At 40.8% G+C, this 27,945-nt stretch overlaps 1 protein-coding gene across 2 annotated transcripts in view; it reads right to left on the bottom strand.

Annotated features, from left to right (window-relative positions):
* Positions 1-27,945, bottom strand: part of LRP8 (LDL receptor related protein 8) — a 193,623-nt gene that overhangs the window by 63,994 nt on the left and 101,684 nt on the right. For both annotated transcript variants that reach the window (XM_075759371.1, XM_075759373.1), the window contains exon 3: positions 15,044-15,166. In XM_075759371.1, the coding sequence (XP_075615486.1) occupies positions 15,044-15,166 (123 nt within the window). The remainder of the gene's footprint in view (positions 1-15,043; positions 15,167-27,945) is intronic.

Here is a 27,945-nt window from a genome sequence, read left to right as displayed (position 1 = left end):
CTACATGATGTACAGGAGCTCCAGGCATAGTATATGTTTTTTAAAAGACAGATTTGTGCATCCATGTATTGCATGTATTAACATGTGTCATCCATGGCTATCCTAACTGTGCACTGAATCATTGCACTGAAGGACCGCACACTGCTCTTCCTCCTTCTCTTCTCAAGCCTCTCTATCCTCTCCATCCAGGCAGTTTTGATCTCTGAAGACCTCTAGCATTTGGGAAAGCGCTTAAGTAATTACAGTACAGAGGATGTAAGTCAGCACATGTGCAGCTTTGAACTATCAAAATTTTTCCTTTGGCTCAGCAGGAGAGAAAAATCTTGAAAACCAGAAACATCAGCCCTAGTTCTCATAATATTTGATGAGCAGATAGAGATGTATTCACTCCTTCTGGAACCTATGTTACACAACAGCTTCCAGTGGCAGCTGCTTTACGCTCTTCAGAAAAAAACACTTCTTCCAAGCCAGGACCATAAGAGATGAATGAAAAAAATCCATGTGAAGGTGAAGAATATGCAGAATTGTTAGGCTATGAAAAGGTAAGAACTGATTCTACAGTTGTGGAGTTCCTGATTTTGCATAATCATTGAACACACTTTTCTCAGGAACCTGAATTCCAGACTTTTTTTAAAATACTTTTGCACAATTTTAGAGATCTCTCCTCCATTTATTATGTATAACAGGGATTACTTTTTTTTAGTTTAAATTGGCCTTTTCTAAACATCATTCTATAGCTTCAAGCTATTTCCCTTTGAATTTTTTTCACAGTGGTCGTCTCCCTGGTATTTAGAAATCTCCATGACTAACTCCTCATAGCTTCTTAAATATATGCAAAAACAAAAGGACTGTGATTTATGTTACTAAATGCCACCACATCACAGACTGTCTCCTGAAGCCAACCTTTAAAAACAGTAATAAATATTTTATACCATACGATGAAAACATTACGGGCTCCCATCTTATAAAGAAAACAGTCACACACATGGAAACTCCTTGCTTACTAGTCTGTGGAAAGAAACTGTAATGCAAGACGTGTGTATAGCAGTTGGTATGCATAAGCACAATGCAATGGCCACTATTAGGTAAACAGAAAATCTTGCACATTAGGACTCAAACTGTGCTCAGAATTCAGGCCACCAGCGATCTGAGGCCACCAACAGTTTAGATCTGTTACTTTTTCTGTTTTTTATTGCAAGTATAATTTAAAAGGATAATTCTACATTTCAAATGAAACAAGGTGTGATGTTTACACCAGCACAGTCTGGCAATGAAAGGAAGGGAAAAAAACAATCAAAATTCTGTTTTTTTCTCTGTAATCCTGACATTAAACACTGCTTAAACGTTTCTCCTTAAACTGGCTGATTAAAAGTAACAAGGAATAGTTCAAAACACACTAAACAATGGAGGGTGACTGGTACAGAGAGTCAAATAGCTATTCTGCAAAGATGTGCTGATTTCTAGACAACCCAAAAATCCATGCTCCCAGTCCAACAGCAGCTGAAAGTAGTAATAGTGACCTTTAAATTTTAGAACAATAAAGTCCAGCTATAGCATGCATTAGAACAGCAAGATGCAAAATCTGAGTGCACATATGGAAGGGATGATCTGTGCCTGAAGGCTACACAGATTCAAGACTTCCACTTTAAAAAAACCAAACCAAAACAAAAAACACCACCACCCACACCCCCCCACACACCCAAAAAAACCCCCCTTTCACATGGATGGTTTTGAAGAAGTTGCTTAAGCTCAGTTTTTGTCAGAACCTGTGCATCTCACTGCCTTCACTAAACTACTGATGCATGTACACATGATATTAAAGCATGGACACGGCCAGATGCCCTCCTTCCCACTAGCACTACAGAAGTAAAGTCTGCGAAAGAAATTGCTTCCTAGAAGCCATTAATTTAGGGCATTCAGCTTAAAAGAACTGCCTACGCTAAAGTATCCAAAAAAGGTGCATTTAAAAATTGGAAATCTTTTTCAAAGATCTCAGCTCAGAGCCTACGGTTAATTTCCTTGTGCGCTTCTCAAAGTCTAGGCTTTACTCCTTGACTTCACTTAGGAAATAAGTTAAGAGAATACCTTACTAAAGAGGTGTGAAGAAAATGTAAGTAAGGGATTGTGAAAGAATAACATTCAACTTAAAATGTCTCCATGTTCTCATCTTTTACTCAGTTACTAAAAAAACCCCAAACTGGCAAGAAATTAGACCAAGACTGAAGTTAAGAGCTTTTAATCCCATGGTAAAATTGAACCACAATTCATAGCCCTATTATTTACTGGTGTCTATCAAAGAGGAATGTAGTCAACAGACTTACTCCAACCACCTAGTAAGATGCAGTGGTACTAGTGTGAGCAGCTTTGACAAAATCACACCACTCCACTCTTGCGGATGGTGATCTTTGAACCGCTTCTTCACTCACCTATGGTCCTACCACGAGGCAGCAGAGCCAAAACCCAAACCCAGGTTTCTTGACCGCCAGACCTGCATCTCAACAACTTTCCTGAGCAATGTCATGCAATTCCCCTGAGAAACACGTACCAACATCTTAATTTCCTACCACTATGTGGAAAGCAGAAGCAGCTGTGCTTCACCACTGGGACCAGACTCCTGTTTCTCCCAGCCCTTCCTTTCACCCCCCTACCTTAACTGCTGCTCGCCCTGCCCTTTGCACAGAGCATCCTCTCATACTTCTTGCTCACGCTCTTTCTCTTACCCAAATCTGCCCTTAGAGGCTGCTTTTGCCAAATCTGTAATAATGTTAATACAATTATGTATCTATGTATCTATTTTATATATATACACCCATATATATAATATGGGTAACAGTCAAGCAATGCTTGGCATCAGATGAGGGACCCTCTGACCTTATTACTATAATCTCTGTTTCACTCCTGCTGCTATTCCTCTGTCTCATTAGTCTTCTTGCTAACTGAGTCTGTTCTCCTATCAAACCAACTCTGCAAGCCCCCGGCATGAGTAACCTCACCACAGCCGTAAGCTCTGTGCTAGAAGACAGTTGCACAGGCCTGGGCAGAACCCCACTGGCTTCGGAAATGCTCGGCTGCAAACACAATTACTTAATTATAAAGGCAATGGTGAAAGCTAACACAGGACCCACATTTGATCTGCTTTTCTGAAGCACCCTCAAGCACCTTTTGGTGCTAAAATAACCACTGAGTTTAATCACAGTTCGTAAAGTACTTGGTGGTTATTGGATAGAAGTATGATATAGAAAGAGTTTGTAGTAGTAAAGTGCAAAAAGGATTTTAAAATGTGATTTTAAAGTTGACAATTTTTCTTTAATCCCTTTAAAGCAGTTTATTTTACTGTCTGGCTTGAACATAATAGGTCAGGAACTGTTTCTCTGAGTTTCCCATCAGATAAGCAATTAGGTAATTATGGAAACAGAATGGAACTTTAATTATAAAAAACCCCATAGATTGTTCTATTGTGATTTTCCACAGCATTGCTGTTTCTTATAAAGGAACATATTGTGCAAGCTGGGAAGACACCATTGATTAAAATAATCAAAAGCCCTACTAGAAACTTAGACATATTTTCCTTTGTGAAAAAACAAAACACTATCTGACTGGTTGAGAGATTTGAATTACCTCTTCTAAAGCCCACTTTAATTTTTCCTCCCAGATTAATTTAATTAAATCTATTATTACAGGGTGGGCTTTTTTTTTATTTTTACATAAACTATACGAAAGTTTGGTGTACTCTGATAAATCTAGAAGATTAGAAAATTTTACCAATAGCTTTTTATCTTGATTTCCTACCAGTCATTTTCAGCTGAAGCAATTTGTTTGACTAACATGCCATTTCCAACCATGCCAGCAATCAAATAGAAGTGAAACATCAGCAGTTGCACTTACAGGTACCTGATAAGCAGAACAACTTTTCAGTCCCTGCTGTGAAAAGCTGGAATATCATTGAACACATGGTCAAAGAGGTCAGTGGTAGGGAGGAGTCTATATTGGAGTTATCGTCCATGTCAGGCTACTAATTGAATAGTCACCACCTTTTCCCCAAACACCTGTGTTTTGTCAGTGGAGCGGGTGCTCTGCAGTTGACGCCAGCCCAGGATAGCCACACATGTCCCAATATTTCAGGGGAGATCAAGGTCCAGTGAAGGCAGCCCCACTTCTGCAGGTACTCAAGAACAAATGAGACTGGGAGGGTTCATGTACAAGTGCATGTGTGCATGCTGGGCTCCTTCCCTTTATTTCTCTGGTTAATCAAGAAGCAATTCTGTACCCTGGGCACTGGGAAGAAGGAACACTGACAGACCGCATGCTAGGCTCCATTGAGAACTTGCTGGTTACAAGCGGCGATAAAAACACAGCCTCTTCAGAAGTCTCTCAACTGTGGCTAAGAGTCCAGCACGCACCCGTGGGGCTGCCTGAGCCTCTGTATCAGCAGCTGCTCCTTCATTTTCCCTCTTCCCAGGCTCATATTCTTTCTCTTGTTCACAGAGATTACTCCTAATCAAAACAGGGAGGAAAAAGCCCCACAGAACACTAGGGGGACAAAATTACACAAAGGATAAAGGAATTGAGTAGCACTGCGACCACACCCATTTGTAAAAGAGATGATGGTCACAAAAGTGCTTCTTATCAATAGGGAAAATAAAGCCACAAAAGGTCCCTAGATGAGCAAACATAATGCAAGCTGCCAAGATGAGTGATAAAAATTATAGAAAGAAAAACTATACAGGTCTCCAGAAAACAGCCAGCGTTAATCATAAAACACTTTTCCCTGCTACCTGAAGTCTGCACCTTTTTTAATCCAAATGAAAAGCTGACCTAAGTATGTTGCAACATTGCTATTTCACCTTGTATCTGCCATTACAGTATAACCTCTGTTCTATCAAAGGATTGAGTATACCAAAGAACATCCAGGACTTTTTAAAAATTCATACTGCAGAGGGAAAAAAAAAAAAATTGAGTGCAGCGTCCCACTCCATGTTACGCCATCTCTGGCGGCTGAAAGGAAGCCATCCTGCACCATTGCTGGTAACATCTGCATGGCCACAAAGAGGCAATTGCTTCATCACGATCCGAGCTCACACCAAGTGAAGATGTTGCTTTTTCATGCTAAGGTGACAACGCTTCTGAGGTGTGTTAAAGGTATCAACAAATGAATTGCTGCTCAAAGGGACCAACGGAACATGAAGAACTTGTGGCAAAATAAAAGGATTCGGTAGACAAACATAGACTTAACAATTTGTAATATGTCCTCGCTTTTATATGTGCAAAAAAAGGAAGTCTGAAAAGGCTCTGCTGCTATTAAATAATTGTGTTTCTTATCTCGGAGTGAACATTTCATCTTTTATATACATAAAAAGAAACCTCCACCTGTTTTCTTTTTCAGAGGATAGAACAGGCAGCTTAGATGGCAATTTTAATTGAAAGTGTTCAGGCTGTTGCACAAGAATAGTGGTGTGTAGACCTGTGGCTGAGAAGAAAAGGCTTTCCCCCACCACCTACACCTTTACTTCATTACAAATATCCCTGCTGGTTCACACAGCTCCAAGTTTGACACTTGCAACATGTCTAGAGACAGGAACTGAAACAGAAACATACACATTCTAGCAGAATTCAGTATGTTAATCACTATTTCTCATTTCACATTCCATACAGGGCCAATATACCTGCTGAAATGCTTGAATGGCATACCACCATAATTTTTTTGTGTCTGTGCATACATGCATTTCTAAATACACATGTGTAATTTTACCCATATAAATGCACACACAATGAATAGAAATGAAATTGTTGACTGTCAAACATGCTAGACATGCTTCTCTCTGTAAAAAAAAAAAAGGGGGGGGGGGGAGAAGCATGGTTATGTTTGTGCTGAATGTCTAGTGTTTGCAACCTCTATGCCAAAATACAGAATTAAGAGTTTCCATACAATAACTTGAGTCTTGTACAACAGTACACTTAGAGAACTCAAATGACACAGTAAGACGACTACCCTAGCAGTATAACCAGAAAAATGGTGCAATAAGTAGCATGAGTCCATTCATATAGGAACGCGTAAGCATGCAAGGTCTAACAAAGCTACTAAGTCCTCTGTATTTTAATGCAAAGGATTCTTCGCATGTAAAATACAAGACAGAAAGGGTGAGCTGAAATGTCACTCAGAATATAGCCACTGAATAGAGCGTCCCTAGAAAGGAGGCTAGAAACTAGTGCTAAAGCAAAGTCCTGATTAAGGCTCTCGGCATCTATGGAAGCTCATTGCATCCCAAAGGCACAGGTGAAGATCCCCATCACCCTCACACATGCAGACAGCACTGTCAGCAACCATGCCTTACCCCAGAGCACTATCTTACCGGGAGCATTTCAGAGAATTAAAAATCTCCAGTGCAAGGTTTAAATTACATAAATTATCTACCAAAGCACACGGAGACTGCATATTAACCCAGTCTTAATCATGATCCTAATCCTCAAGGAAGCAGGATGGAATATCATGAGGCCCTTATTAAAACTGCAAATGATTTCAGTGGGAGTTTGTCCTGAATGAAAACATGATCCTACAATTGTAGAAATGGAGAAAGAGAGGGGAAAAATATCTATCAAGGAAAAAGTGGTGGAACTAGGGATCACAGCTACAACATACTAAAACACAGAAACTATTCAAATGTGAAAAATGTTAAAATAATGTCATTTGATATTCACTTGTTTTCCTCATACCATAATTCATCCACACCTAAAGGAGAAAAGGTTTGCTTTCTGTGCTTTTGCAATGCACTACTGCTTCACTCACTTAGCAAAACATCTCAATTTTCAAATTATTCCCAGAAATTATTTCCTTTTCACATCAGCCATGGTAAATAAACCAACCATGATTCCCCCCACCAATAAAATAGCAAAAATATAAATATAAAAATCAGGTAATCTGAATTTCAGAAAGCAAGCGGCAAGAGAATAGGAAAAACGAAAGCACTAGGCAATGAAAAGCTGCTTGAGTATTTCTGAAAATCTCTTCAGTTTTTACTAGTTCAATATTTATGGCCTGTTAAATAATTACACATACAAGAGCTTCACATGCTCAACTTATATATTCCTGCTATTCTCTCCTATTGAAATAACTAGGAGATTAATTGTAGCCATAAAAAGGCAGCATCAAACCCTTTTATGATCATTCCTGTTTATGAACTGCATGAACGTATTAGCCTAATAGGAAAAATATTTAAATGCTAGTGTTTAAATCTTCGTAGCAGTCAACTAGCAAAAGCTCAAAGTCTATCTGAGGTATGGGAACACTGCAAATGTCAAAGCTTGCAATGCTACCTGAAAAAGTGACTTTCTTGTAATATTGCTTAAGAAAAGAACAATAAAAACATCAGAAAAGACCCAACAGATATTTTCTATTGGTTTTCCTACAGGACTCAGCCCTCTGAAAAGGTCGCATTGAGATATAAGCTCTAAAAACCTTCCTTTAAAAGGAAAGCCACATTTTGTTTTGAACAGGTATTACTTAAAAGTCTTTAGCACTGGTAGAATTGGAGCACAATCATTACGTACACTAAATTCATTTACATCTCTAGGTATGTAAAATGCTGAGTCCACCAAACGCATGTAATCATCAAAAAGGAGATGTAATTCACCGCCCATGAGCCACAGATAAAGTTATCCCACTACTAGGGAAAAACAGCTGGGCTTTGAGTTTGTTGAATTTTCTTTGATGTAAAAAGGATAATTTCATGCATCAAGAAAAGGAACAGGATGCAGGAAAAACTGGATTTAGTTCCTTACACTGTCAAAGGCTTCTTGGTTAGTTCCTACAGTTTTGTGGGATACTGAGGTCAACGTGGGGTTGGGTCAATAAGGACACACCCGGAGACATTCAAAGCCATTACAGTGGGTAAGGAACCAGAGGCACTTGGGAAGCAAGTATACACTGGTTGAGACAGGATGATTAAGTCAGGAGTAAAGGTACATTCGTGAGAATTTGAGGAGTTACATACACTTAGGATAAAAAGGACTTCTAAAAATCTGCACTGGACTACAAGCCACAATCTGTATGGAACTACTAGTCTGCTAACAGGCCTTAACAATTCTTGTCCATCTCTAGTGTACTGTCACACGCTTCCATGGAAAGGAATTTTCAAGAGTCTGGAACCCTTTGCTAAGTAGACCTGGAAGCTAAGTAACATACTAAAGACATAAAAATTATTATTATTAAAGTTATATTTTGGATGTGGTAAAGCTTTGACAGGTAAGTGGACAATGCAAAAACTGCATCCTTGTTGTAGAATTGTCATTGCCAATTATCTGACAAAAAAATCTGAAATGAGAGACTACATACAAGGAGAGGCTGAAGGAACAGCATTTGTTCGGCCATCAAAAAAGATGACTAAAGGGAAGATTTTATTGCCGCCTTCAACTACAAAATGGGAGGGACTAGAGAACATGGAGCCAGACTGTTCTCAGAGGTGCACAGTGACAGGATGGGAGGTGACAGACACATGTTGTGACAAAAAGGAAGTCTGGTGAGATATAGGGATTTTTTTTTTCATTAATAAGGGTGGTCAAACATGAGGACAGGGTCCATTTTGAACAGGAGATTGGACTTGTCTTTCCTAAATTATTCCATGACTTCATGGAGAGATGATCATGGGCTGTTTTCATTTTTTTCTGTCTCAATAAATAATCTGATCACATTGACAAATCAAAGCTTTCATCATTAGCCTTACAAACCAGTCTGGGCATCTAGAAAATGAGACGGCCTTGTCACTGGGAAGATCCTGTAGCTCTAGAAGCAGTCCATATCCTGTACCTTGTCCTATATTTGTTTTACAGATGTGGTCCTCAGCTGCTATAGTTCAGCAGTGCTCCCAAGGGTCCATGAAGGACAGTGACAGGGGAACAATTGCAGGGGACAGTGACAAGACTATCAAAGCTGTTTTATTTTATGTTGGCAATAGCCACTTAGTGTAGTGAGAGTATTGTTAAAATGTACACCTGTACACCTGACTTTAACATCATCTTATTCAATTTCCTGAATGATCTGTAACAAATTAATCCAACAGAATGGTCTTTCATTTACATGTTCCACTGCATTTACAGTCCCCCACCATCTTATCACATAGATACAGACAGATCTGCTCTTAATTTTTGGAGGAAGAAATAAAAATAAAAAATTCTCTGCGTTACTGCGCTAGGTCCTAAAACCTGGTATCAGGCTGTTCCTGGCTGCTTTGGCCTGGTTTTTTTTGTTTGCTACTTGAAGTTCAATGGCCCAGTGTACACGTTGCCCTGAATGAGACAGTCTACCCTTCTCCAGGATAAATTCTGCAAGGGCAGGGAACAGTTTGTCACTTTCCACAAAAGCGCAGTAATATCACCAAACTTAGTCATGCAGGAGATCTGGATCAAAGAAGAGTAATAAAGACATAATATCTTTTGGGGTGAACGGAGAGCTAGGAGAGGACTGTGCATTTGGGGGTGAGCAATACCATCAGCACTACCAACAGTTACAGAATTTTGCATTTGGGCAACCTATCAGAAAATGAGGACAGAACTGATCACCACTGTGAGATCAGCATACATAGCAGCAGCACACAAAGTGCCTAGGACCATGGAAAATACCCATTAAAAATATAACTGTCAAGTTTGGATACATCTCCCTGAACGACTCATGACATGTACTTCAAAATAAAAGGAACTGCATGAACTGGTACTGTATTTCAAACCAACATCCAGGGTTTGATTTTATATTCCATTTAAAAATCTATTTCCAGGACTGCTGCTTATTAAACTTGCCCTATTAAATCATTCTCTATTACACGCAATATGAGTTCAGATCTCCCCTTTTTCTTCCTCATAACACCCTACTATACCTTTCCGTATAATAATTTCTGCTCTTAACTAGGAGAATGTCACATATCTGATAAAAAAAAAAAGTGGTGAGTTTACGCTGCCTGCATTCCTCGATCTCATTATATATACAATGTCCTAAGGCAAGAGTTTGCCAGCTTAGATTTTCACTTGCTCTATCCCTTTAATTTGTGTTCCCATCAGTGCTGCTACTGTTTGTTAGCATTCGTTTTTATTTTCCTCTAGAGATTTTTCATTTAAAGTCACTGGCTTAAATAATCAAAATACTTCTGAGGGAAATTTAAAATTTCTTTCTTGTAAAAAAGCAGAATGATTCAGTACCTGCACTGGAGCAACATTAGGTGGATAACATTCATTTTGCTGGAGGTCTCCATTAGCTCAGTAAGAAAAATTACTTCCCTTCCCCCTCTCTCAGCTTCAAGAAACTGCACAGAAAAATAATGAGGAATCTTTTCATACACACAAGCAAAGCCTGTGCATATCAGCAGCGGCCGCACCACAGCTCTAGGGTGATCACTGAGCCACACTGGGTTGCTCTTAGAGAGAGCAATGAAAAATAAGTCCAGGGCTCTGGCGATGGTGGACTCCCCAATGGGAGAGTATGTGTAGGCTACCAAAGATATCCTGCAGCTGGCAGAGGCACACTGCTGCGTAACCTTGCAGCAAATTATAAGATCCTCAGCATTCGAGCCTACTCTGAGGTCAAAAATATTTGCTGTATTTCAAAACAGCTGCTGGTGAGGTATGTGGGAGTTGTAGGCGTTGGGCTGACAAAGGCACTAACTCTACTCCCACTACTTCCAGATACTCTGCTATCCTTTATGATGATTTGTGGGGAGCTCCTTGCAAACTAACAAACCGGTACAACAAAGATGAAATCCGTTATCATTTCAGAGCACCCTCCAACGATGGCAGTGTTGCACCCACTGCAGCATCTCCCTTGTGGCAGGCAGGGAGAAGCAGCAATGGCTGATGTCAAACAGGAGGACAAGCCTGCTTCTCCTCCAGCCATTTTCTTGGCATGTATCCTGCAAGGCCAAAGTGATTCATTTGCTTTACATACAAGCACCCAACCTTTGAACAGAGACCTAGTTCAGGCAATTGATGAACCTAAAGAGGCTTTGTAAAGGAAGACAAGGCTGGAAGTTGGCATGCCCAAATACCAACTCTTCCCCTTCCTCACCAGGAGCACTTCTGCAGCACAGATAAATGGTGTTTCTTTGTTCCCTCTCACCCACCATCTCACTTCTTTTTATTTAAGTGTGTTTCTCAAAATAACTTTCTTCTCTTCAATATTAAATTCCTCCTCCCTCTCCTCCTGCCTTCCCCAGCCTCAATCAACTCAACTTCTCAAAACTATGATTTCAGTCCCTTCTGCCCCTTGTGGACAGCACTAATTTCTGAATTCACATGGATTTGCTTCTCTTGATTTAGAGGCTCATTCTGCTTCCACACAGAAACAAAAGATATAATAAACACCCCCCCCCCCCAAACTGACAATATTTCTGATGATGACTTCAGAGAGAACAGATCCAGCCCACAAGATGCCCCTGAATAGATCAGCTCACAGAAAAGGGGGACACATTTCTTTGAAACCTTAATATAAGTTGAGACAAAATAAATTCAGCAGCCAGATAAATAGCACTGAAAACTGACAGATGGCAGAATACGGAGTTTTAGTGGTTACACTCACATGTGACATGAATAATTCACTTGGTCAAACCTATGGTAGCGAGAGTCTGTTTAGGTTAAGGATCTGGCTCAAAGAAAAATGAAGAAATAGAAGCAGTCTCTTCTTTGTAGTGACCCATTTAAAACCAAAAGCCTAGATAACCATCTTCTCCAAAACCAGCCTATGCTAGAAATTAATCAACTTTTAACTAGCACCAAAATTCACAACAGGGAGAAGTCCTATAGATCTCATCATCTGAGAATTCAATGGGACTCAAAAGATACCCTTACAGCTACTGCTCCTTGCCGCATTCAGGGGCTTGAAGAAAAAATAATTGCATGAAGGCCCCAGACATCATGGGTCCAACAGAAGTCAGGACAGCTGTGATGCTGTCTTACCTATCTGACAGGAGACAGGTCATGCTGTCCTGAACACCTGCAGATGGGTAACATCCCTATAAAGGATATGATTAGATACAAAGATGAGCAACTTCAGCAATCTGGGAAACAGAAAAAGCAAAGTACTGTTTTGGTTTTGCAGCAGAGTTATCAAAAAAATAAAAGACACAAACTATTACCTTTAACTGAGCATTTAGAGATAGGGACACAACATTGCTAACTACCAATAAGTGAGCACATAATGTATTTAAAAACATAGTCACAAAAGCATTCAGAAAATAAAAAGGCATTTAGCAAGTGGCTAAATGCTGAGAGGAACTGGCTTGTTTTCATCACATTCTAACCTGGAAATACTCCTAAAACGCAACAGCCAGCATTATCAATGTTCCTAACCTCCCTATCTTGAATGGACTATGGAGAATGTCCCAGCATTGCATTAATTGAGAGATAACTCTAGATACTGGCAGAGGTGCTGGCAATTATGTGGCCTGTCTGAAAGCAATTGATTTTATAAAGCAGTTTGATCTTGCCAGAGGTGAGAAATTTCCATTTCCCAACCTGCCCTTTTTCCCTAGGGAAACTCTGCAGTGCAGGCTCCTCCAAAGGGCTGTGCTGCATTTCTAAACAGCAGACGGTTGTAGGGTCATTACAGCCTCTTCTTTGCCCTTAAATAACATTTTCACACACAAAGAGCTAGGGTACAAATTTTATGTACCCTTTCATGTTAAGGGTGCAAATTAAAAGCAAAGCCTAACACTCCAGTTTCTTGTTTAATAGTCCACCAGGTTTATAACTCACTGCTGTCTTGACCAGTGGTGGTAGGAAGACCTGCAAACATACATGAATTAACCCCACAACCAGCACTGCATTTATGCATGATCAGGTTGATTCCATTTCCTCACAGAGTAGATTGGATCAGCCTTTGAGATGACACATACTTTGACAAGAATACAAAGTATCTGGAAAGAATGTCCTTACCATGCAAATTAAAGCCTATAGCTATCAACAGTCATAAGATTAAAACTACTTGATCTTCATCTGATTAAGTGTGAACTTCAGATCCGAATAATCCTATAGAACAACTGAAGTTCCAAAATTCTAGTTGCAGACATTTTTAAGATTCGAAGGCAAGCTTTTAATAGGTGCAGACAAACATTGGCTTCTCTTGTGAGCTAGCCACAAGTCAGACATAGGCTTGTATCAAATATCCTGTGAATGCCGAGATACAAGTTCACACATTCATCACACAAAAATTGATCTATTTTGGCTAAAGCTCATAACAAAACTTAAATATCTTACGCTGAGGCAAAGCATGGCAAATCTGCGTGAGACCACTATAAACAAATAAAATATGGCATAGTTACATGCCATAGTCTTTGACCTGGTTTCAAAGCCCTGGTATTTAAAAAATAAATTAAGAATTGGTCCATACAGGTACTGCTAGTTTCACAAGGAATCTCTGATTCATCTGTTAGGCATGTACTACGGAATGGGAATAAACATCTCCCTGTGTCGGGGTGACACTGGCCCACTCCCATTAGCACCAGGGAGACATTCAAGGGCCATCTATTTTTCTGAACCACCACAGAAATGCAGACTGCAGTCTCTTAGAAGGTTTCAAGCAGAAAAATCACACAAAACTGAACAAATTACTTTCCTCTCAGGATGTCAGTTCTGTACTGTAACAATCAGCAGCTCAGGTCAAGATATGTAAGTTTTAAGGCCGATTTCCCCAGAGGATGAACGTAAGTGGGGGAAAAATGGAAGGTGAAATGGCTAGAAAAGGAATGGAAGACAATTAAGAGAAATTGTAAGGGATCTTAGAGCTGCGTGGTCCAGGCTACAGCCTCTGACAAGAGATTTACAGACACAGACTGCAGGGAATGGAGCTCCTTAGTTATTCAGCCCTCCTCCAGGCAATCAGGTAGTGGAAGCAGCATTAATAAGATAGTTTTTGACTAAGGAGGATGCAGGGTGAAAGACCAAACACATACAATACATAAATATGTTAATGCAGTTACTGAAGTATTTTTTTCTGTAGCCTGTATATGGCTGCAAAAATTATTCCATTCATTTTATGCAAGAGAAGTGCATTCATCTTTCTTAATTAGGGAGAAAGTAGGACTGATAGTAGGCTTAAAAATGAAAGTATGGTTAATTTTGAAGTGCTCTATGTGCCCCATTCTGGTGAAATCCAATAAAATACTTCCTCCAACACTGCTTCTGATTCACGGGAATATATTCACGCAGTACATGACTGGAAATTCAATAGAATGGCTTGGTACTAGTTTCTTGGTCTGTCCAAGAACAAATCCACAGACTTAAGTAAGCACGCAAATAGAAGTCTACATATTAGTTAATGTTTTCATTAAAATATCCCTGAGATTCCCTTCAACTCAACATCCCACGACCCTTTGCAGTTCTGGAACAATGGAGCACAAATGGACCTCCTCAGAGATCAAAAGAACAAGATTAAATGCACTACACAAAAATCAAGCGTGTCCTTTCACTGACTAAATCAATGGGTTTTTAAAAAGTGTTACCTACAGTTAACATCTGTCATACTTACTCTGAGCTTTAGTTATTTTACATTCCTCATCTTTCATCTGCTACCTTTTTCTTCATTTGTTCTCAAAGGCAAAAAAATAATGAAAAATAATTGAGCAACACTCTAACATTGCAAAGTTCCTCTGTAATGACAGAAGTGCTGTCTGCAGTGATGATAAATCCCAATACGCTACCATGAAAAAATGCTGCAAATCTGCATTTCCAAAAGGCCTGATCCTAGGTGAGCGTGAATCTTCATGCACTGCTGCTGATCATGAGCTTTGCAACCAGATAGACTGTAAGAAAGCTAGAGATGTTTTCAATTCCATTACAGACAGAAATACACACTAGATAGCACTGCCTGTATCATAGTCTGGAAAACTGGTACATTTGAAAGTTTGGAAACCATCTGATCTGAATGACCTGAATCTTTATGTCTTTAATTTCTGCTTTAACAGAAGCAAAAGTTGACAGATCATCCTGTAAGTGCTGGGAATAACACCTCCAGTTTCTCTATGCTTTGATAAGACATGTCTGAGAAACGCCACTTTTTTGTGCTACTCACTGCATGCCGCTTCTGATTCATCTGACCCATCCTGGCATTCTTCTTCACCATCACATTTCCACCTCGCTGGGATGCAGTGGCCATTGTCACAAGTGAAATCTGACTCGGCACAAGTTTTCTTTGCTGCAAGAAAAAAAAAGAAAGAAGTGCTTGACATGAAGATAAGCAGTGCAGACGACCTCCACTGCATCCAATCACACTACGGACGATACTGATTGCCCTGTATTGAGAGAATTCATTTCACATTAAACATAGCTTCTTCATGACAGGGTCAAACAGGTACCAAAGATGGGCTTTTCTTCTCGCTAGAACTCTTCTCTCTCCATTATTTAACATAGATTCACTCTTTCATGTCTTTTTCCAGACATTCAAAAACCAGGGATGTTCTTTTTCAAAATAATTTTCTAAGGCTTTTACTCAAAATGCTGCTGCCTACATGGAACTGAAAGTGTGCTGCATGATTTACAGACAGGTAAGACAAACAAGTCTCACCTTTGGAGTACTATAATCTAAGTAATAATGTTTTTATCTATGCAATCTATTCATGGCTTTTTAGTACATCTGTCAGCATAGTAATGCTCATAAAGCACTCCTCCAAACACTAAAATTCATTTCACTAAATGTCAACCACTCCACACAATTTGCTTTGCTTGCATTAATCTAGGGCTTGAAAAAGATGCAAGACATGAGCTCAAGCAATTAATCGGTCTATTCCTATCTGCCGGTGGCGCAGCACAACCAGTGCCCTGTAATACAAATTAGCATCTTCTCACTGCAGCAGAAAGAAATCCACAGATATCTGGCCCCTTCAGCAATGTCACCAGTCACTCGCTGCTTTTGCAATAGTGACATTAGCGGCTTTTCTGCTAGGAACTGAAAAGCCACGCCACAAGAATCATGAGCAATGGCTCAGGCTCAGCGTTACCACCCTCGAAGTGCAAGACTCATCCACCTCTGTTAGGGATCAATTTACATAGCAAGTGGTGGTGGGAGAAGATTTGTTTCCTCCCTCTGCAAAGCTGCTCACAACCTAATAGGATCACAGGAAAATTCAGGTAGTAAAGGACCTCAGGAGGTCATCAAGTCCAACCTCCTGCTCAAGACACGGTCAGCTCTGAGGTCAGACGAGGTTACTCCGGGTTTTATCCAGTCTGGTCTGTAGAAACTCTCAAGCTATAGAGACAGCACAACCTCCTTGGGCAATCTGTTCCACTGCTTAGCTGCCCTCATAGTGAGGTTTGAGCTTGATAGCTATTCCCTGATATAAGTCATGCACACACATCATTGCTACATCAATATTTCTTCCAGTAAACATTTTCAAAGCATTAAACACAACAAATAAGCCTCCATGGTTTGATTCCCTCCCCTTCTAGTTTTTCTTACGCGAGCTCCTGTCAGGGAGGGAGCCGTGTTAAATACAGGTCACACAGGAAACACTGAGCATTACTGTGTGAGGTACTGGAGAGGTCTACATGGCTGAAATCAAGCACTCCTAATACACAAAACAGGCAGCTTCCCTGAACAGCCATCCAGCAGGAAAACATTGCAAAGCATTGCTAAGCAGCTGTACAACGTCTAGGGATGCACTTTACAAAGAGAACATACATTTACTCCCTTTCTGTTGCTAAATGAGCCAGATTCGGGGGGTGGGGGAGACAATTTTCTCCTTTGGTCATTCAGAACCAGATATTACGAACCAATATAAGAAAAAAAAAAACCCAACCCCATACAGACCAAGAGTTTTACAAGAGATGAGCCATACTAATAATCCAGCCTGATCTTCCAAAGACATTGCACATCCATCATCAGCGGATGATGGACCCTTCTCCTGAACATCTCCGGTTAGAAACACAAAACTTGTGAAACTATCGAGTGTCACTTCTGATTTATTTAATATAAGTTTGATTTAATTAATCTGATGTATTTAATGGTCAGAAACTCTGACCAGATACAGATGGGATATGCATGCACAAGCAAAGTCAGAGCACTCCCCTGCTCGCTGTGAAGCTGACTAGGTAAAATGTTGGTATCTGCTGTTAGGTGAAGGTTATGGCATCTACAAATCACATGTTCATCCAGAGAGCGGAGACTAGTATAATACTGGAGATGTCAGAATCTTAATTTTTAAAATGTATTTAGTTTTATACTAGCTCTCTCAATGTCCTAATGTCTTGCATCCCATAGGAAAACTGTCCTTAGACTCATTTTCTAGAGATCCAGACAGCAACACAACTACTTTTCCACCTCATGACTAAACGTCCCCTTTTTCCGTCAGTCTAACACTCCGATCACTGTTATTTCCGGGACATGTGGATGCAAGTGCAAGGGGGTCAGCCACAGAGAGGAGCGTAACAGGCATTCCCTTCAACATGGCCAACCTGCTCACAGCAGATGGTGGCACTGATTGCTTTGTTCCCCTGACGCCGCTCTTCGGCAGCACAATTAATAGATTGCCAGGATTCACAAAAGGAGGAGAAAAGCATTACTGACAGTCCCGGAGTGTCATTTGGAAGGTGTTTATGTGCTCTCCGAGTGCGCCTAGTCTTTACAAAATGAAGTTGGGCACAACCGCTCATCAGTGGTGGCCTAACCAAAAAGCATCATCCCTGTACGCACGCCCACCCAAAGGTCCAACAGTCCGGTGCCAGATAAATCAGCAGGATACAAATGCATTTGGTCCTTTGTTTGAATCTAAGCTGTCTAATCTCTTAAAGGAGCTGGATTAAGGGAGGGGGAGCTCAAACTTTTCTATGATTATTATATTTACTTTATTATTTCTTTGGTTTTGGTGTTTCTGCTTTTTATTATTTATATTTTATGTACTATATTTTATTTGTTATTACTTTTCACAACTGTTACTCTCCAACACATTGGGTCGCAGCTCTGCAGTCTGTCTTATTTCCAATAAACTCTGCTTTGTCTTACAAACAGCAACCAGATTTGACCTGCAAGAATACTGAAGCACTGTCTCATTTCTCACCTCTAATGCAAGACTGGAATCATGTTATTTCCAGATTCACCTTCTGGCATTCAATCGCCATGTCTCTGGGATCACAACACAGGCAGGGAGAAGTTAATTAAAGTATCAGCTCTCTTTTTCTTTTTCAAGTTCGATAACCTTTTCTATTAAGCCCCCATGTTATACACCTTTCTTCTATCAATTCTCTATTAAAAATTCATTGAGGCTCACACCATAAATTGTCGGTGGTGCATTAAAATGTAAAATAAATAAATACATCCCTTTTAGACAATGGGGATGACACAAGTTCATTTTATGGTTTCACCTGGCTCAGAAATAGCCAAGCAAAATTAATTGTTCCCCTGAGATCCATTTCCTTTGCCGTAAGCAGCCCTGGCAGCTCCACTCACATGTCTCTTCAAAATGAACATAAACAAACAAGAGTAAGTAGTCACAGCATCACTGCGCCTCTGCTCCTTGGGGGGCAAACCGATACCTGGAACAAGAAAAGAGGCGGCTACTGAAGCGTACACAGAGCCTTTCATCTTCTCCACTGCTTGGATGCAGAGAGTGACACCAAAGAAAGTGCCTTTCTTTTGACTCTTGCTGGATTTGCCTTTGGTACCTGCTTTTCCTTTCTCACATTTGCAGCTGGACAGATATGTCAGAAACTCCAGGGTGGAAGCTGGCGCCTGTGCGACCACAGGGCTCGGCCTCCACGGGGAACGAGCCCTGGCCAGGGCAACTTTCCAGAAGAAGGCTTGGTCAAAGGAAGCCATTCCTGCTTCTCTTTGCCCAGGAAGAAAGGCAAGGGAGAAAAAGGTTTCAACTTTATCCAGCTATGACAGAAAAATACCCTAACACACTGAATTTTAAACTGAACTGCATCAAACCAATGTGGTCCCTCATTTCACAAAATACCCTTTTCCTTTTCATTACACACATCTTTTGTTGTGAACTGCAAGCAAGGATTCAGGGTTCATCCCTGCAGCAAATTAAACAAAGAGAACCCAGGGAGATTGGTTTAGAATATGAATTTATAGGGGGAATTAATAACCAAAGCAATCATTGGGGGTATGTATAATTAGACTGGAAAGAAGAAATAAATATATACTGAAAGGAACAAATCTTGTACTGGCTAGGAGCAGGGACTGAATGATCTAAATGTGACTTCTAACTTCCAAAAATACCCTTTCTGAAAGGTCAGATCCCTGACCCTAAAGCCAAATAGGTATCTGAATCTAATTGAAAGGTCCAGGATTTTTTCTTTCTTCCTCTTTCTAATAAAGCCCAACATCCTCCCACCACCCTCGCAAGCCCTCAGTCACTTCATTTAACCTCGCTTAAGTTTTGCCTCAGTTCTAGAGGCTTTTTGGGGCAGGAACATCTTTACGGTTACTCTTTATAAGATACCAGACCCTCTGTGATTCAATTTCCAATTCATGCCTCTTGTTTATTCCTATTTTGCACATCTACAATCTAAGCAATGCACCACTCTACAATAGTTTGATTTTTTGCTACTCCTAATTTTCCTAAACACAGCTGAAGAGCAGAGTGAATATACTTCCTCTCTTATCATCAACAGTTCTGTGATCAAAGCTGTAGCTGTTCAACAGCAATAGTGATGTAAAAGCACATACAAAAAGCACATTTTCTGATTACAGCTTGCCTGTAAAGGACAGTTAATACAAAGATTCCCCCCTCCAAGAGAATGAACCCCTATGTAGTAATAACAGGCTCTAAACATAGGATTTTTAGATTAAGGGTTTTGTTCACTCTCTGGGTTGTATATTGTGGTGGCCAATTTCCACCAATTCTGAAAGGAGGGAAAGATGTGAAAAATACGTCTACTCCTACAAGTTTCATAAAATGGGTAGCTGAATAGAGAACAATCAAAATTACAGCTCCGCAGAGGGAGATGAGGGCACAAAGCGGCCATTGGGCTGGTATCCGGCATGTGCTGCCAGCCAGCCCAGGCTGTGTAGCTTCTGTATCTTATACCCAAGGTAGGTTTATTGCAGAGAGAAGGCAGCAGCTAGGGATTAAAAAACCAAATGAGCAAAAACCCCAGACACTTAAACCTTTGAAAACTTTGGTTTCATTTGTTCTACTACCCTCATTCCTTTACACAGATCCTGCTCTTATTTTAACTTCTGAATCAACACCAGACCTCCCGTCAAACTGTGTATCTGTTCTCATTTGCAGCCAGTATTCTGCTTTCTTGCAGAAACTAGTTTCACCCAAGCTGCTGTAAAAATAAAATAAAGTAAAAGGCCACACAATGAAAGTTTTGCTGTGATCCTTCTGCAGCAGTAAAATAGCAGAACCCTATAGGACGTGAGAATTGGAAGATGATGGTAGGCCAGAAAAAAAAAATTAAATTCATAAAACTGTTTCATTTCATGCTGGGAAACTTCAATGGCAACTTTGATCAGTGGCTTATCAGAGCCGCTGACAAGACTCCACATGAGAAGAAAAGCAGCATCACAGGAGTTCAGGAGCTTAACATAGACCATCACCATCACTCAGCCCCAAGAGGTGCCAACAGCAGCTTGGAGTGTAACACAGGACACAAGTTAGCTCTTCCCAGAACAAAATACATCATTATTATGGCTCACTCTGCACTTCTTGAGGACCTCAATTAATCCAGTCTCACAGTGACCAAATTCACTCCAGTTGAACCATTTGCTTGGTCCAATGAGTTTTGCGGGGGCTTGAGAAAGATTCTGGGCTATACAAACCTTGACAGCAAACAAACATCTTCAGCTTATAACCTCAGTCCACTCCTGATCGTGGAGTCACCATGACATTGCAAATGCCACTCCCAACCAAAAATTCCCAGCAATAAGCAATATTTTTTTTTTTTTTTAATTTGAAGTTTTGTTCACTGCAAACTTGATATATACTCCCAAACACAGCAAATTCTTGGAGCAGGAGACTGAGCCCCAACCACTAAGTTTGTCAGAATCCCTGCCCTTCAAAAGAAGTCTGTGGTATTCATCCCAAATCCTTTGGCCAGGTTACATAACCAAAGGATGAAAATGGAAATGGAAATCCCAGGAATGTGTTGTTTTGCAGCTACAAAATGGCAACAGATAAGATCTGAGAGTTGAAATGTCAGGAAATCCTAGTGGATGTGGACTGTCGAGTCCTTTTAATTTTCAGACAACTAAGGACACCTTGAAGTAATGGAAGGGACAATTAACCACTCTCTGAATCTGGCCACTTTTTTTGATGCTGCCATCTCAGTAGGCAATTACATTTATAAAGCAAGATTAATCAGATCACCTCAAACAGCCAGTGTTCAGACATAGACCACAGTCCCTTTGATACTCCACCAGAAATGTATTTTTAAAAAACTTCTCCCCAAGACCCCCTGACCCACCTCCAGAAAACAATGCCTGACTGACAGAAGTCTAGTCAGAGGGTTCAGGACTGTTTGAAGCTGCTATTACAGTAACCAAAACATCAACATGCAGCTGCTGAGCCTAAACTAGCCCTTTCTGATCAATCAAAATCAAATCAATTAAAAGGAGAAAAAGAGCTGTCACCTGTGATTTTCATTAGTAGCAAAGGTATCCACCTTTGAGCATTTTAAATAGTAATATGTGTAAGCCCCTATTTAGAATTATTTAAATACATTTTCATGTATAATGTTGAGTTTAATGTGAGGAAAATGTCAGCACCTAATTGCAAGCTACAGAAACCTATGGAAAACACAGAACCATGAAACAGCATTTCGTTCGCATGTATGAAATTAAAGCGACTTCAACTAACAATGCATACCTTCATTGCTAAATTTACTCATGTAATCAAGGCAAAAATGAGTAATTTTTTTCCCCAACCTGTCCTCAGATTGCTGCCATCATTTCAGACTTTACAGGGATGTACACTCAAAAGTTGCTCTATTTTTTTCCAAATATACAAGTTGGTCTAATGAATGCAGCGTTTATCCCTACAAACCATGCTTCACCAGTAGGAAAAGCAGGAATCCCAGAAGAACATCCAAGGACAAAATGACCACTTGGACTGGCATGTTCCTTCAAGGGCATTGGAAGTCTGTAAAATGTACTACCTGGGTATTCAAGACAAATTCTCCTTTGGAGTTCACAGGCTTTGGAAGAGCTCTGGAGCTTTGTCTTGGGGAGCTTTGCAGCTGGAAACAGCCTGGGCAGAGAGCTGAAGTGCTGCCTTGCATCAGAGGAACATGCTCCACACTCCTTCAGGCAAGGCTCTCTCCAACATCTGCTCCCTCCGTTCTTCCTTTAGCTTTCTCAGTTGTTGTTTTTTTGGTTGTTTTTGTGTTTTTGGTTTTTTTAAGATTCACTCGTAAAGCATCAGTCATCTTTCAAGCTGTACAAAAACAGGTTTTGTGGCAATCTCATTGCTATTCTCCAGGAATCCACATCACCTCGGTGTCTGAGTGTCCTGAGTTTAAAAAAAACCCAAACAAACCCAATCTAAAACACGAACCCACAAGAAAACCAACCTCCCACTTCCAATTTTGTAAATTGGAAAAATCACGTCCTTCTGCAGAGGAAGGGACAAATTTTCCTACGAGCATCTTAAATACACCCCCGGCTTTGCTCAGAAATAGGCTGACAACCCTGTCCAGCCTGCAGTCACTTCTGGATGCTACCGATCAACCTCACTGAAATGTGGCAATTTGGCAGGCACAAAAAGTACCTGCCATTTAGTGTCAAAACAAGCCCACCGACAAAATCTCACTGACACTCATTCTCATGCAGCAGCGACAGTGACAAGGAGGCTGGCAAGCGTACAGACAGGGTCAGGCTTCAGAAAATGTAATTTTTATTACAGCAAAGATTATACGAGTACAAAAGTACTGGACAAAAGGATTATCAGAAAGCCTGCTCCTCTTAAGAGATCTGAGGACTTGAAATGCACAAGCCATGCACGTCTGCAGTTACAGGTACATGGACACAGAGACATTAAATGATGTGCCAAAAGTCATGCAACAAATCTGTGGCACAGGTGAGGATGTGACCCACACCTTTCAGCCACAGCTGCTAGTGAGGTATCTTAAGCTCAAGTCAAAATTTCCTCTTTACAGAAAAGAGCAGCCATCACTCTGCCGTGGAAGCTGAACGTGTTTCCAGAACTCCATATTGCTGCAGTCACAACCCCTTCAAAGAATTTGGTATGCTCCGAGTTTCCAGTTTGTTTCTAAATATTTCTTTGACTAAAGCTCATCCCCACTGACTTTTGCTGACAGAATTGCCAGCTTTGTCTGTCTGCTCTGGGTTTTGTTTTGCTTTCTTTTAACAAGCAGCAAGACACTGTTGCAAGACACAAGCTCTTGGGTGGCACCTACACGTACATTATTTCACAATGAAAGACGGCTGCAAATTCCCCAGGAGGCACTTGATGTTATTCTGTCTTTCTATTTCTGGGAATTAAACACTAGGGGCCATATTTTATCCTGATGAAACACAACCAAAGCCCACGAATAATTATTGGCCTCAGTAGTCTCTGTGCAAAATTGGATGCAGATGTTTTTATGACACTCTATGATGTCTGTTTTCAATGTATGTTTTATAACCCTTGCCTAAGTCAGAGCTCTGTGCCTCAAGGAGGCACCTATAAATACTGCTGTTCAACAGGATGGTCACAGAGATATGACAACGTTCCCGGACAGATGTGAAAAGAGTGAAAATCTCCCCAGACTCTGAAACTTGGGAGGGATCACAAGCATCAGACTCTTCAGCCAGGCTGATACTGTGCTGCAGTCCATGGAGCTTGAAAACTCTTGATAGCCCCAAATTATTAATGGTTATCCTACTCCATAGAGACGTTAATTAATCAAACCCTGATGAAAAAAGCCAGGCTTCCTGAGGACAAAACATACTGAAGGCCATTTCTGTGAAAAACTACATTAAGACAGAAAATCCAAAGTTTTAATTTAAGTTTATGGAGCAATTTTGGTTCCCACCTACAAACATGCCTATAGCTTGTAGGTAGGCACCAGGAAAACAGAACAGCCATACTTTTAAGGCTGAATTTGCCTTCAGTTATTCAGAAAAGGAGGGAAAGGACGAGACCAAGACACGTGAACACAGATCCTTTCACTAAGTAATACTGAGAAGGGATACAAGGAAAAGAAGGGCCTCCCTTAAGAGGGGATTTCTGCTCTATTTGATGTTTTTAAAGTATTATTCCTTTTTCATAGGTGGTGATAACAAAATCTCCAAGACCAGTGGAGAGGATCGCAAAGAACATCCCCAAAGTCTGAAGGGCAACTATTTCTTGCCTGGGTTATACCGTTGCATGGAAGCATTACAACAGTGGAGTTCGTAGGGGAGACACCATCTTGTGGAAGTTGCCTTTCGCAGCTTGGACACAACATTTAAGTTCTCATCGCCTCAATTTAGTATACATACTTGTAAGGTTAAAGTACATCAAAGCAAAACATGGCATCTTCAGCGGAATTTCATGCCAAGTTTGCTGAAACTCAAGTTTACATGCAGGAGGTAAATCCAGGACCCCCAAACTCTGCGTGGACCCAGTTACGACAATTCCGTTATGCCCCAGCTGTAGTTGCATGATGATACATGCTGTTTTTGGGGTTAAAATCAGTGGGAGGCATTTCTGGCAATCCTCAGCCCCTGGCAGCACGTTTGCCACTTCACTGCTAGCGTCTGCCCTTGCGCAGCTGCGTGCGCATTTTGCAGCCCAGGTCCCTCGGCCGACACGGGCTGCAAGAGAATGAAACATCTGCTTGGGAAGCAGCAGCAATTTCACCAGTCACCTTTGCCACCGAAAGCAGAGCAGTGTGATTACACACTGGGAGTCCCAAAAATTGCAGGCAAAGTCACTTCCTCTGCAACTCAGCCTTAAAACAGACAGAAGAGAAATCTATACCATTTAAGCCTTGTTTTGCAGAATTTGGCATGGGTCCAGGTTGCATACTGTTACTACAACTGTGTGGAAAAACAGTAACCTGATATTTACACCTGCAAGCTCTGTGTTTGTAAGCACGGTAAAACACACACACACCATTCCCATGAACAAGCATTGTATGTTCCCAAAAATGTGTTAGTTGCTAACAGTCCAGGTATCTCTGACCTATAATATAAATTACCCAAGTCTAATGACACACTGGAAACCCAGCAGAACTCAACAAAAAAACCTCACAGTCCCGTACAAAATAAAGAGGAGGAAGAAAAAAAAAAAGAAAAAAGAAAAGGCTCTTGAAGGAGTCAGGATCAATGACCTATATCACATACTTGAAGACTCAATCCTCTGGATGCCTTCTGTTGGTAGGCAACAGGGAGAAGAGACAAGAGAAGCATAACAGATCTGGGATGACTGAGAAGGCATTGCCGGTCCTGTGCACAAATCCACCTGGGTGGCCAGTAAGGAAAGGCGACATGTGTCTGTGCTCCCAATTAGGGAATTACATGTGTAGTAACACACCTGAGTATTCTGTTTGGCAGCCAACAGCAGGGGAAATGAAGTTGTTACTTTGCTTGGGTCTGCTGCACTTATTTTTTTTATTAGACCCAACACTGCATTTTATGTCACCTCTATACACGGTCCAGTTGCTTAATATTGAATCAATGTTTGCTCTTTTTCTCCTCTTCCTACTTTAATCAATAAGCTGTAGGGTGAAAAATGCAAGAAATTCTCTATACAGTTAAACCCCCCCCCACGTGCCATGTTTTACTTTTCTGGGAGGCTAAAATACTACAATTAAAACACCCACTGCACAGTCTTGGAAGAATGAAGAGTCAATAGCAATGAAAGGAGTGGGGATTTTTCTAAAAAACTTAATCCACTGGTTTTAGCTTTATCCTCTTTTTCCATTTGCTTTGTTTTTAGCAAAATTATGGCACTTTTTGGAGTAAAAATGTATTTCTAGGAGTATTTTAAAAGAAGCTCCCCTTTCTGACCATGCATTCACTGTCCTGAATTCTTTAACTGCTTCATACACCAAAAATAGAAATGGAAAATGTAAAGTAAGAAGTGGTATGCCACAGAAGAAAAAAAATATACAGAGAAATCCCTGTGCTATAATAAACACTACTGAAAAGCATTCTTATATCATACCAATATGTATGGTGTAGGAACTTGCATTGAATTAACTGGGTAGCAACACATCAGGAATGTCCGAGATGATTAAAAAAAAAAAGAGACCCTGGTTTTTAATGATCTTTAGACAGACCAGTGCCACAGATGTCCCTGTGTATGTACCTGTGAAGATACCTTTTCTACTGCTGTTAGCTGCTCTGTAAAGACGACATGAATTGCATCCAATGACTAATTTGCCAGGAATCTTGCTTTTTAAGACCACTGAATCAGAGCTCTGGGAATTGTAAGGGATCACACACAAAAGCATTTTCAAAAACGTCTCCAAAGCCAGCATTATTTCAGACTGAACAGCAGGTTCATCCTCTGATCCAAGTCTGTTACGGCGGAACAGCGCCAAACAAACGTCTATTAATATTCTGCCAGGAAGCACGAGCGGATGGGCTCTTGCATTACATTAAGTGAAGCGGGCAGGTTAAGAGTTAGGCATCAGTCACGCGGCTCCTCCATTCAAGCGCAAACCTCTTCACCCATCATCATGTGTTGTCAAATGCTTTTGTGCATTGCAATATTAAATACTAGTACCCTGGGGACGGGAAATGAATAGGCACAACATGGAAATTATGATCCATGCAACAATACCCTTTAACCTATTAACAAGTATGACCAAGCTTACTTATTCTGAGCTCTACAATCATCAAGACAAGAAGACATCAACAGCCACTGTGTCACACTGACAGGGCCCTCAATGGCAAGCGTGGTTCAAAGGTCCACAGGCAACATAAAGAGGCTTTCTCTTTTGATGTAAAGAACAAAGCTACCATGTGGCACAGCATCACACATGCAATTAGTCAGGAAAGTTAATACAGTAGAAGCAGATGGTGGAACCATGTCAACATTTTTAGCGGGCACATTGCCCCTTACTCTCAAGTTGCTGTGAACTGAGGTCATGGGGGAGCAGCAGGCAGACTGTCAATACGCCGGACCACACCAGGGATCAACATTACCCTTTTATCTACTCGCATGAGGTACCCGTGTGCTCCCACCTCTACTGGCATAGCTCCCATCTTTCAGACACCTCCTTTCCACCACATCCCCATGCCGCAGGGCAGCACCATTAACCTCACTGCACACAGAGGAAAACCGAGGCAAAGAGACAACAGTCTCTAACCCTGGCTGTGCTGGGAGATGCTGACAGGGAAAGGCATTAAAAAAAAAAAAATACACCTTCGGTGGCCCTTACGCTGCTCATTCTGCTCATTTCTGCAGCAGAATGAGCTACCAAATGCTGTACGATTCACTCATACAGCGCAGCCACAGCACAGGTCACTCCAACGTACTTTACACATTTGCAAAGAGTAACTGCTTCTCTGATGCTTCTCACTCACCAGCCCTAAAGCTCAGCTAACACAGGACAGGAATGAAAGGTTTCTTGTCCACCACCAATTGCACTGGATGCACAGAAAATGTAAAACCCAAACCAGAAGGATCACACAAAGAAATACAATACAGGAAACACTGAGATTCATATCACTTTGAACTAACAGCCCTGCAGAGCCTTCACACAAAGCCTGCTCTGGTGTTATTGTCAACCAGTTCTGCCCAATTTCCCAGCTCCATACCTCATGGATTTCAATGGTACCCAGGTGAGGATGGCAGGAGCTTTCAGGTCCGTAAGTCATTTAATTAAAATAAAATGAACAACCAGCAGTTAGTCAAACTGCACGTATGCTCCAGCCACTACAGCTGCAGAATTCTGCAACCCTTGGTCCAATCTGATTTCCTTTAAAGCTCCTGGCAACCCGTTAATTAAAACACATTATTTACAGCTTCCAGGGGCTTGAAACCATGGGATGCACTTGATGGAATTTATGCAATTACGTACAGTCAGTCC

This window comes from Balearica regulorum, chromosome 8, assembly GCF_011004875.1.
Source record: "Balearica regulorum gibbericeps isolate bBalReg1 chromosome 8, bBalReg1.pri, whole genome shotgun sequence".
Classification (NCBI taxonomy): Eukaryota; Metazoa; Chordata; class Aves; order Gruiformes; family Gruidae; genus Balearica; species Balearica regulorum.
Note: the sequence above shows the minus strand (reverse complement) of the source record. Positions and strands in the feature narration are given on the sequence as shown.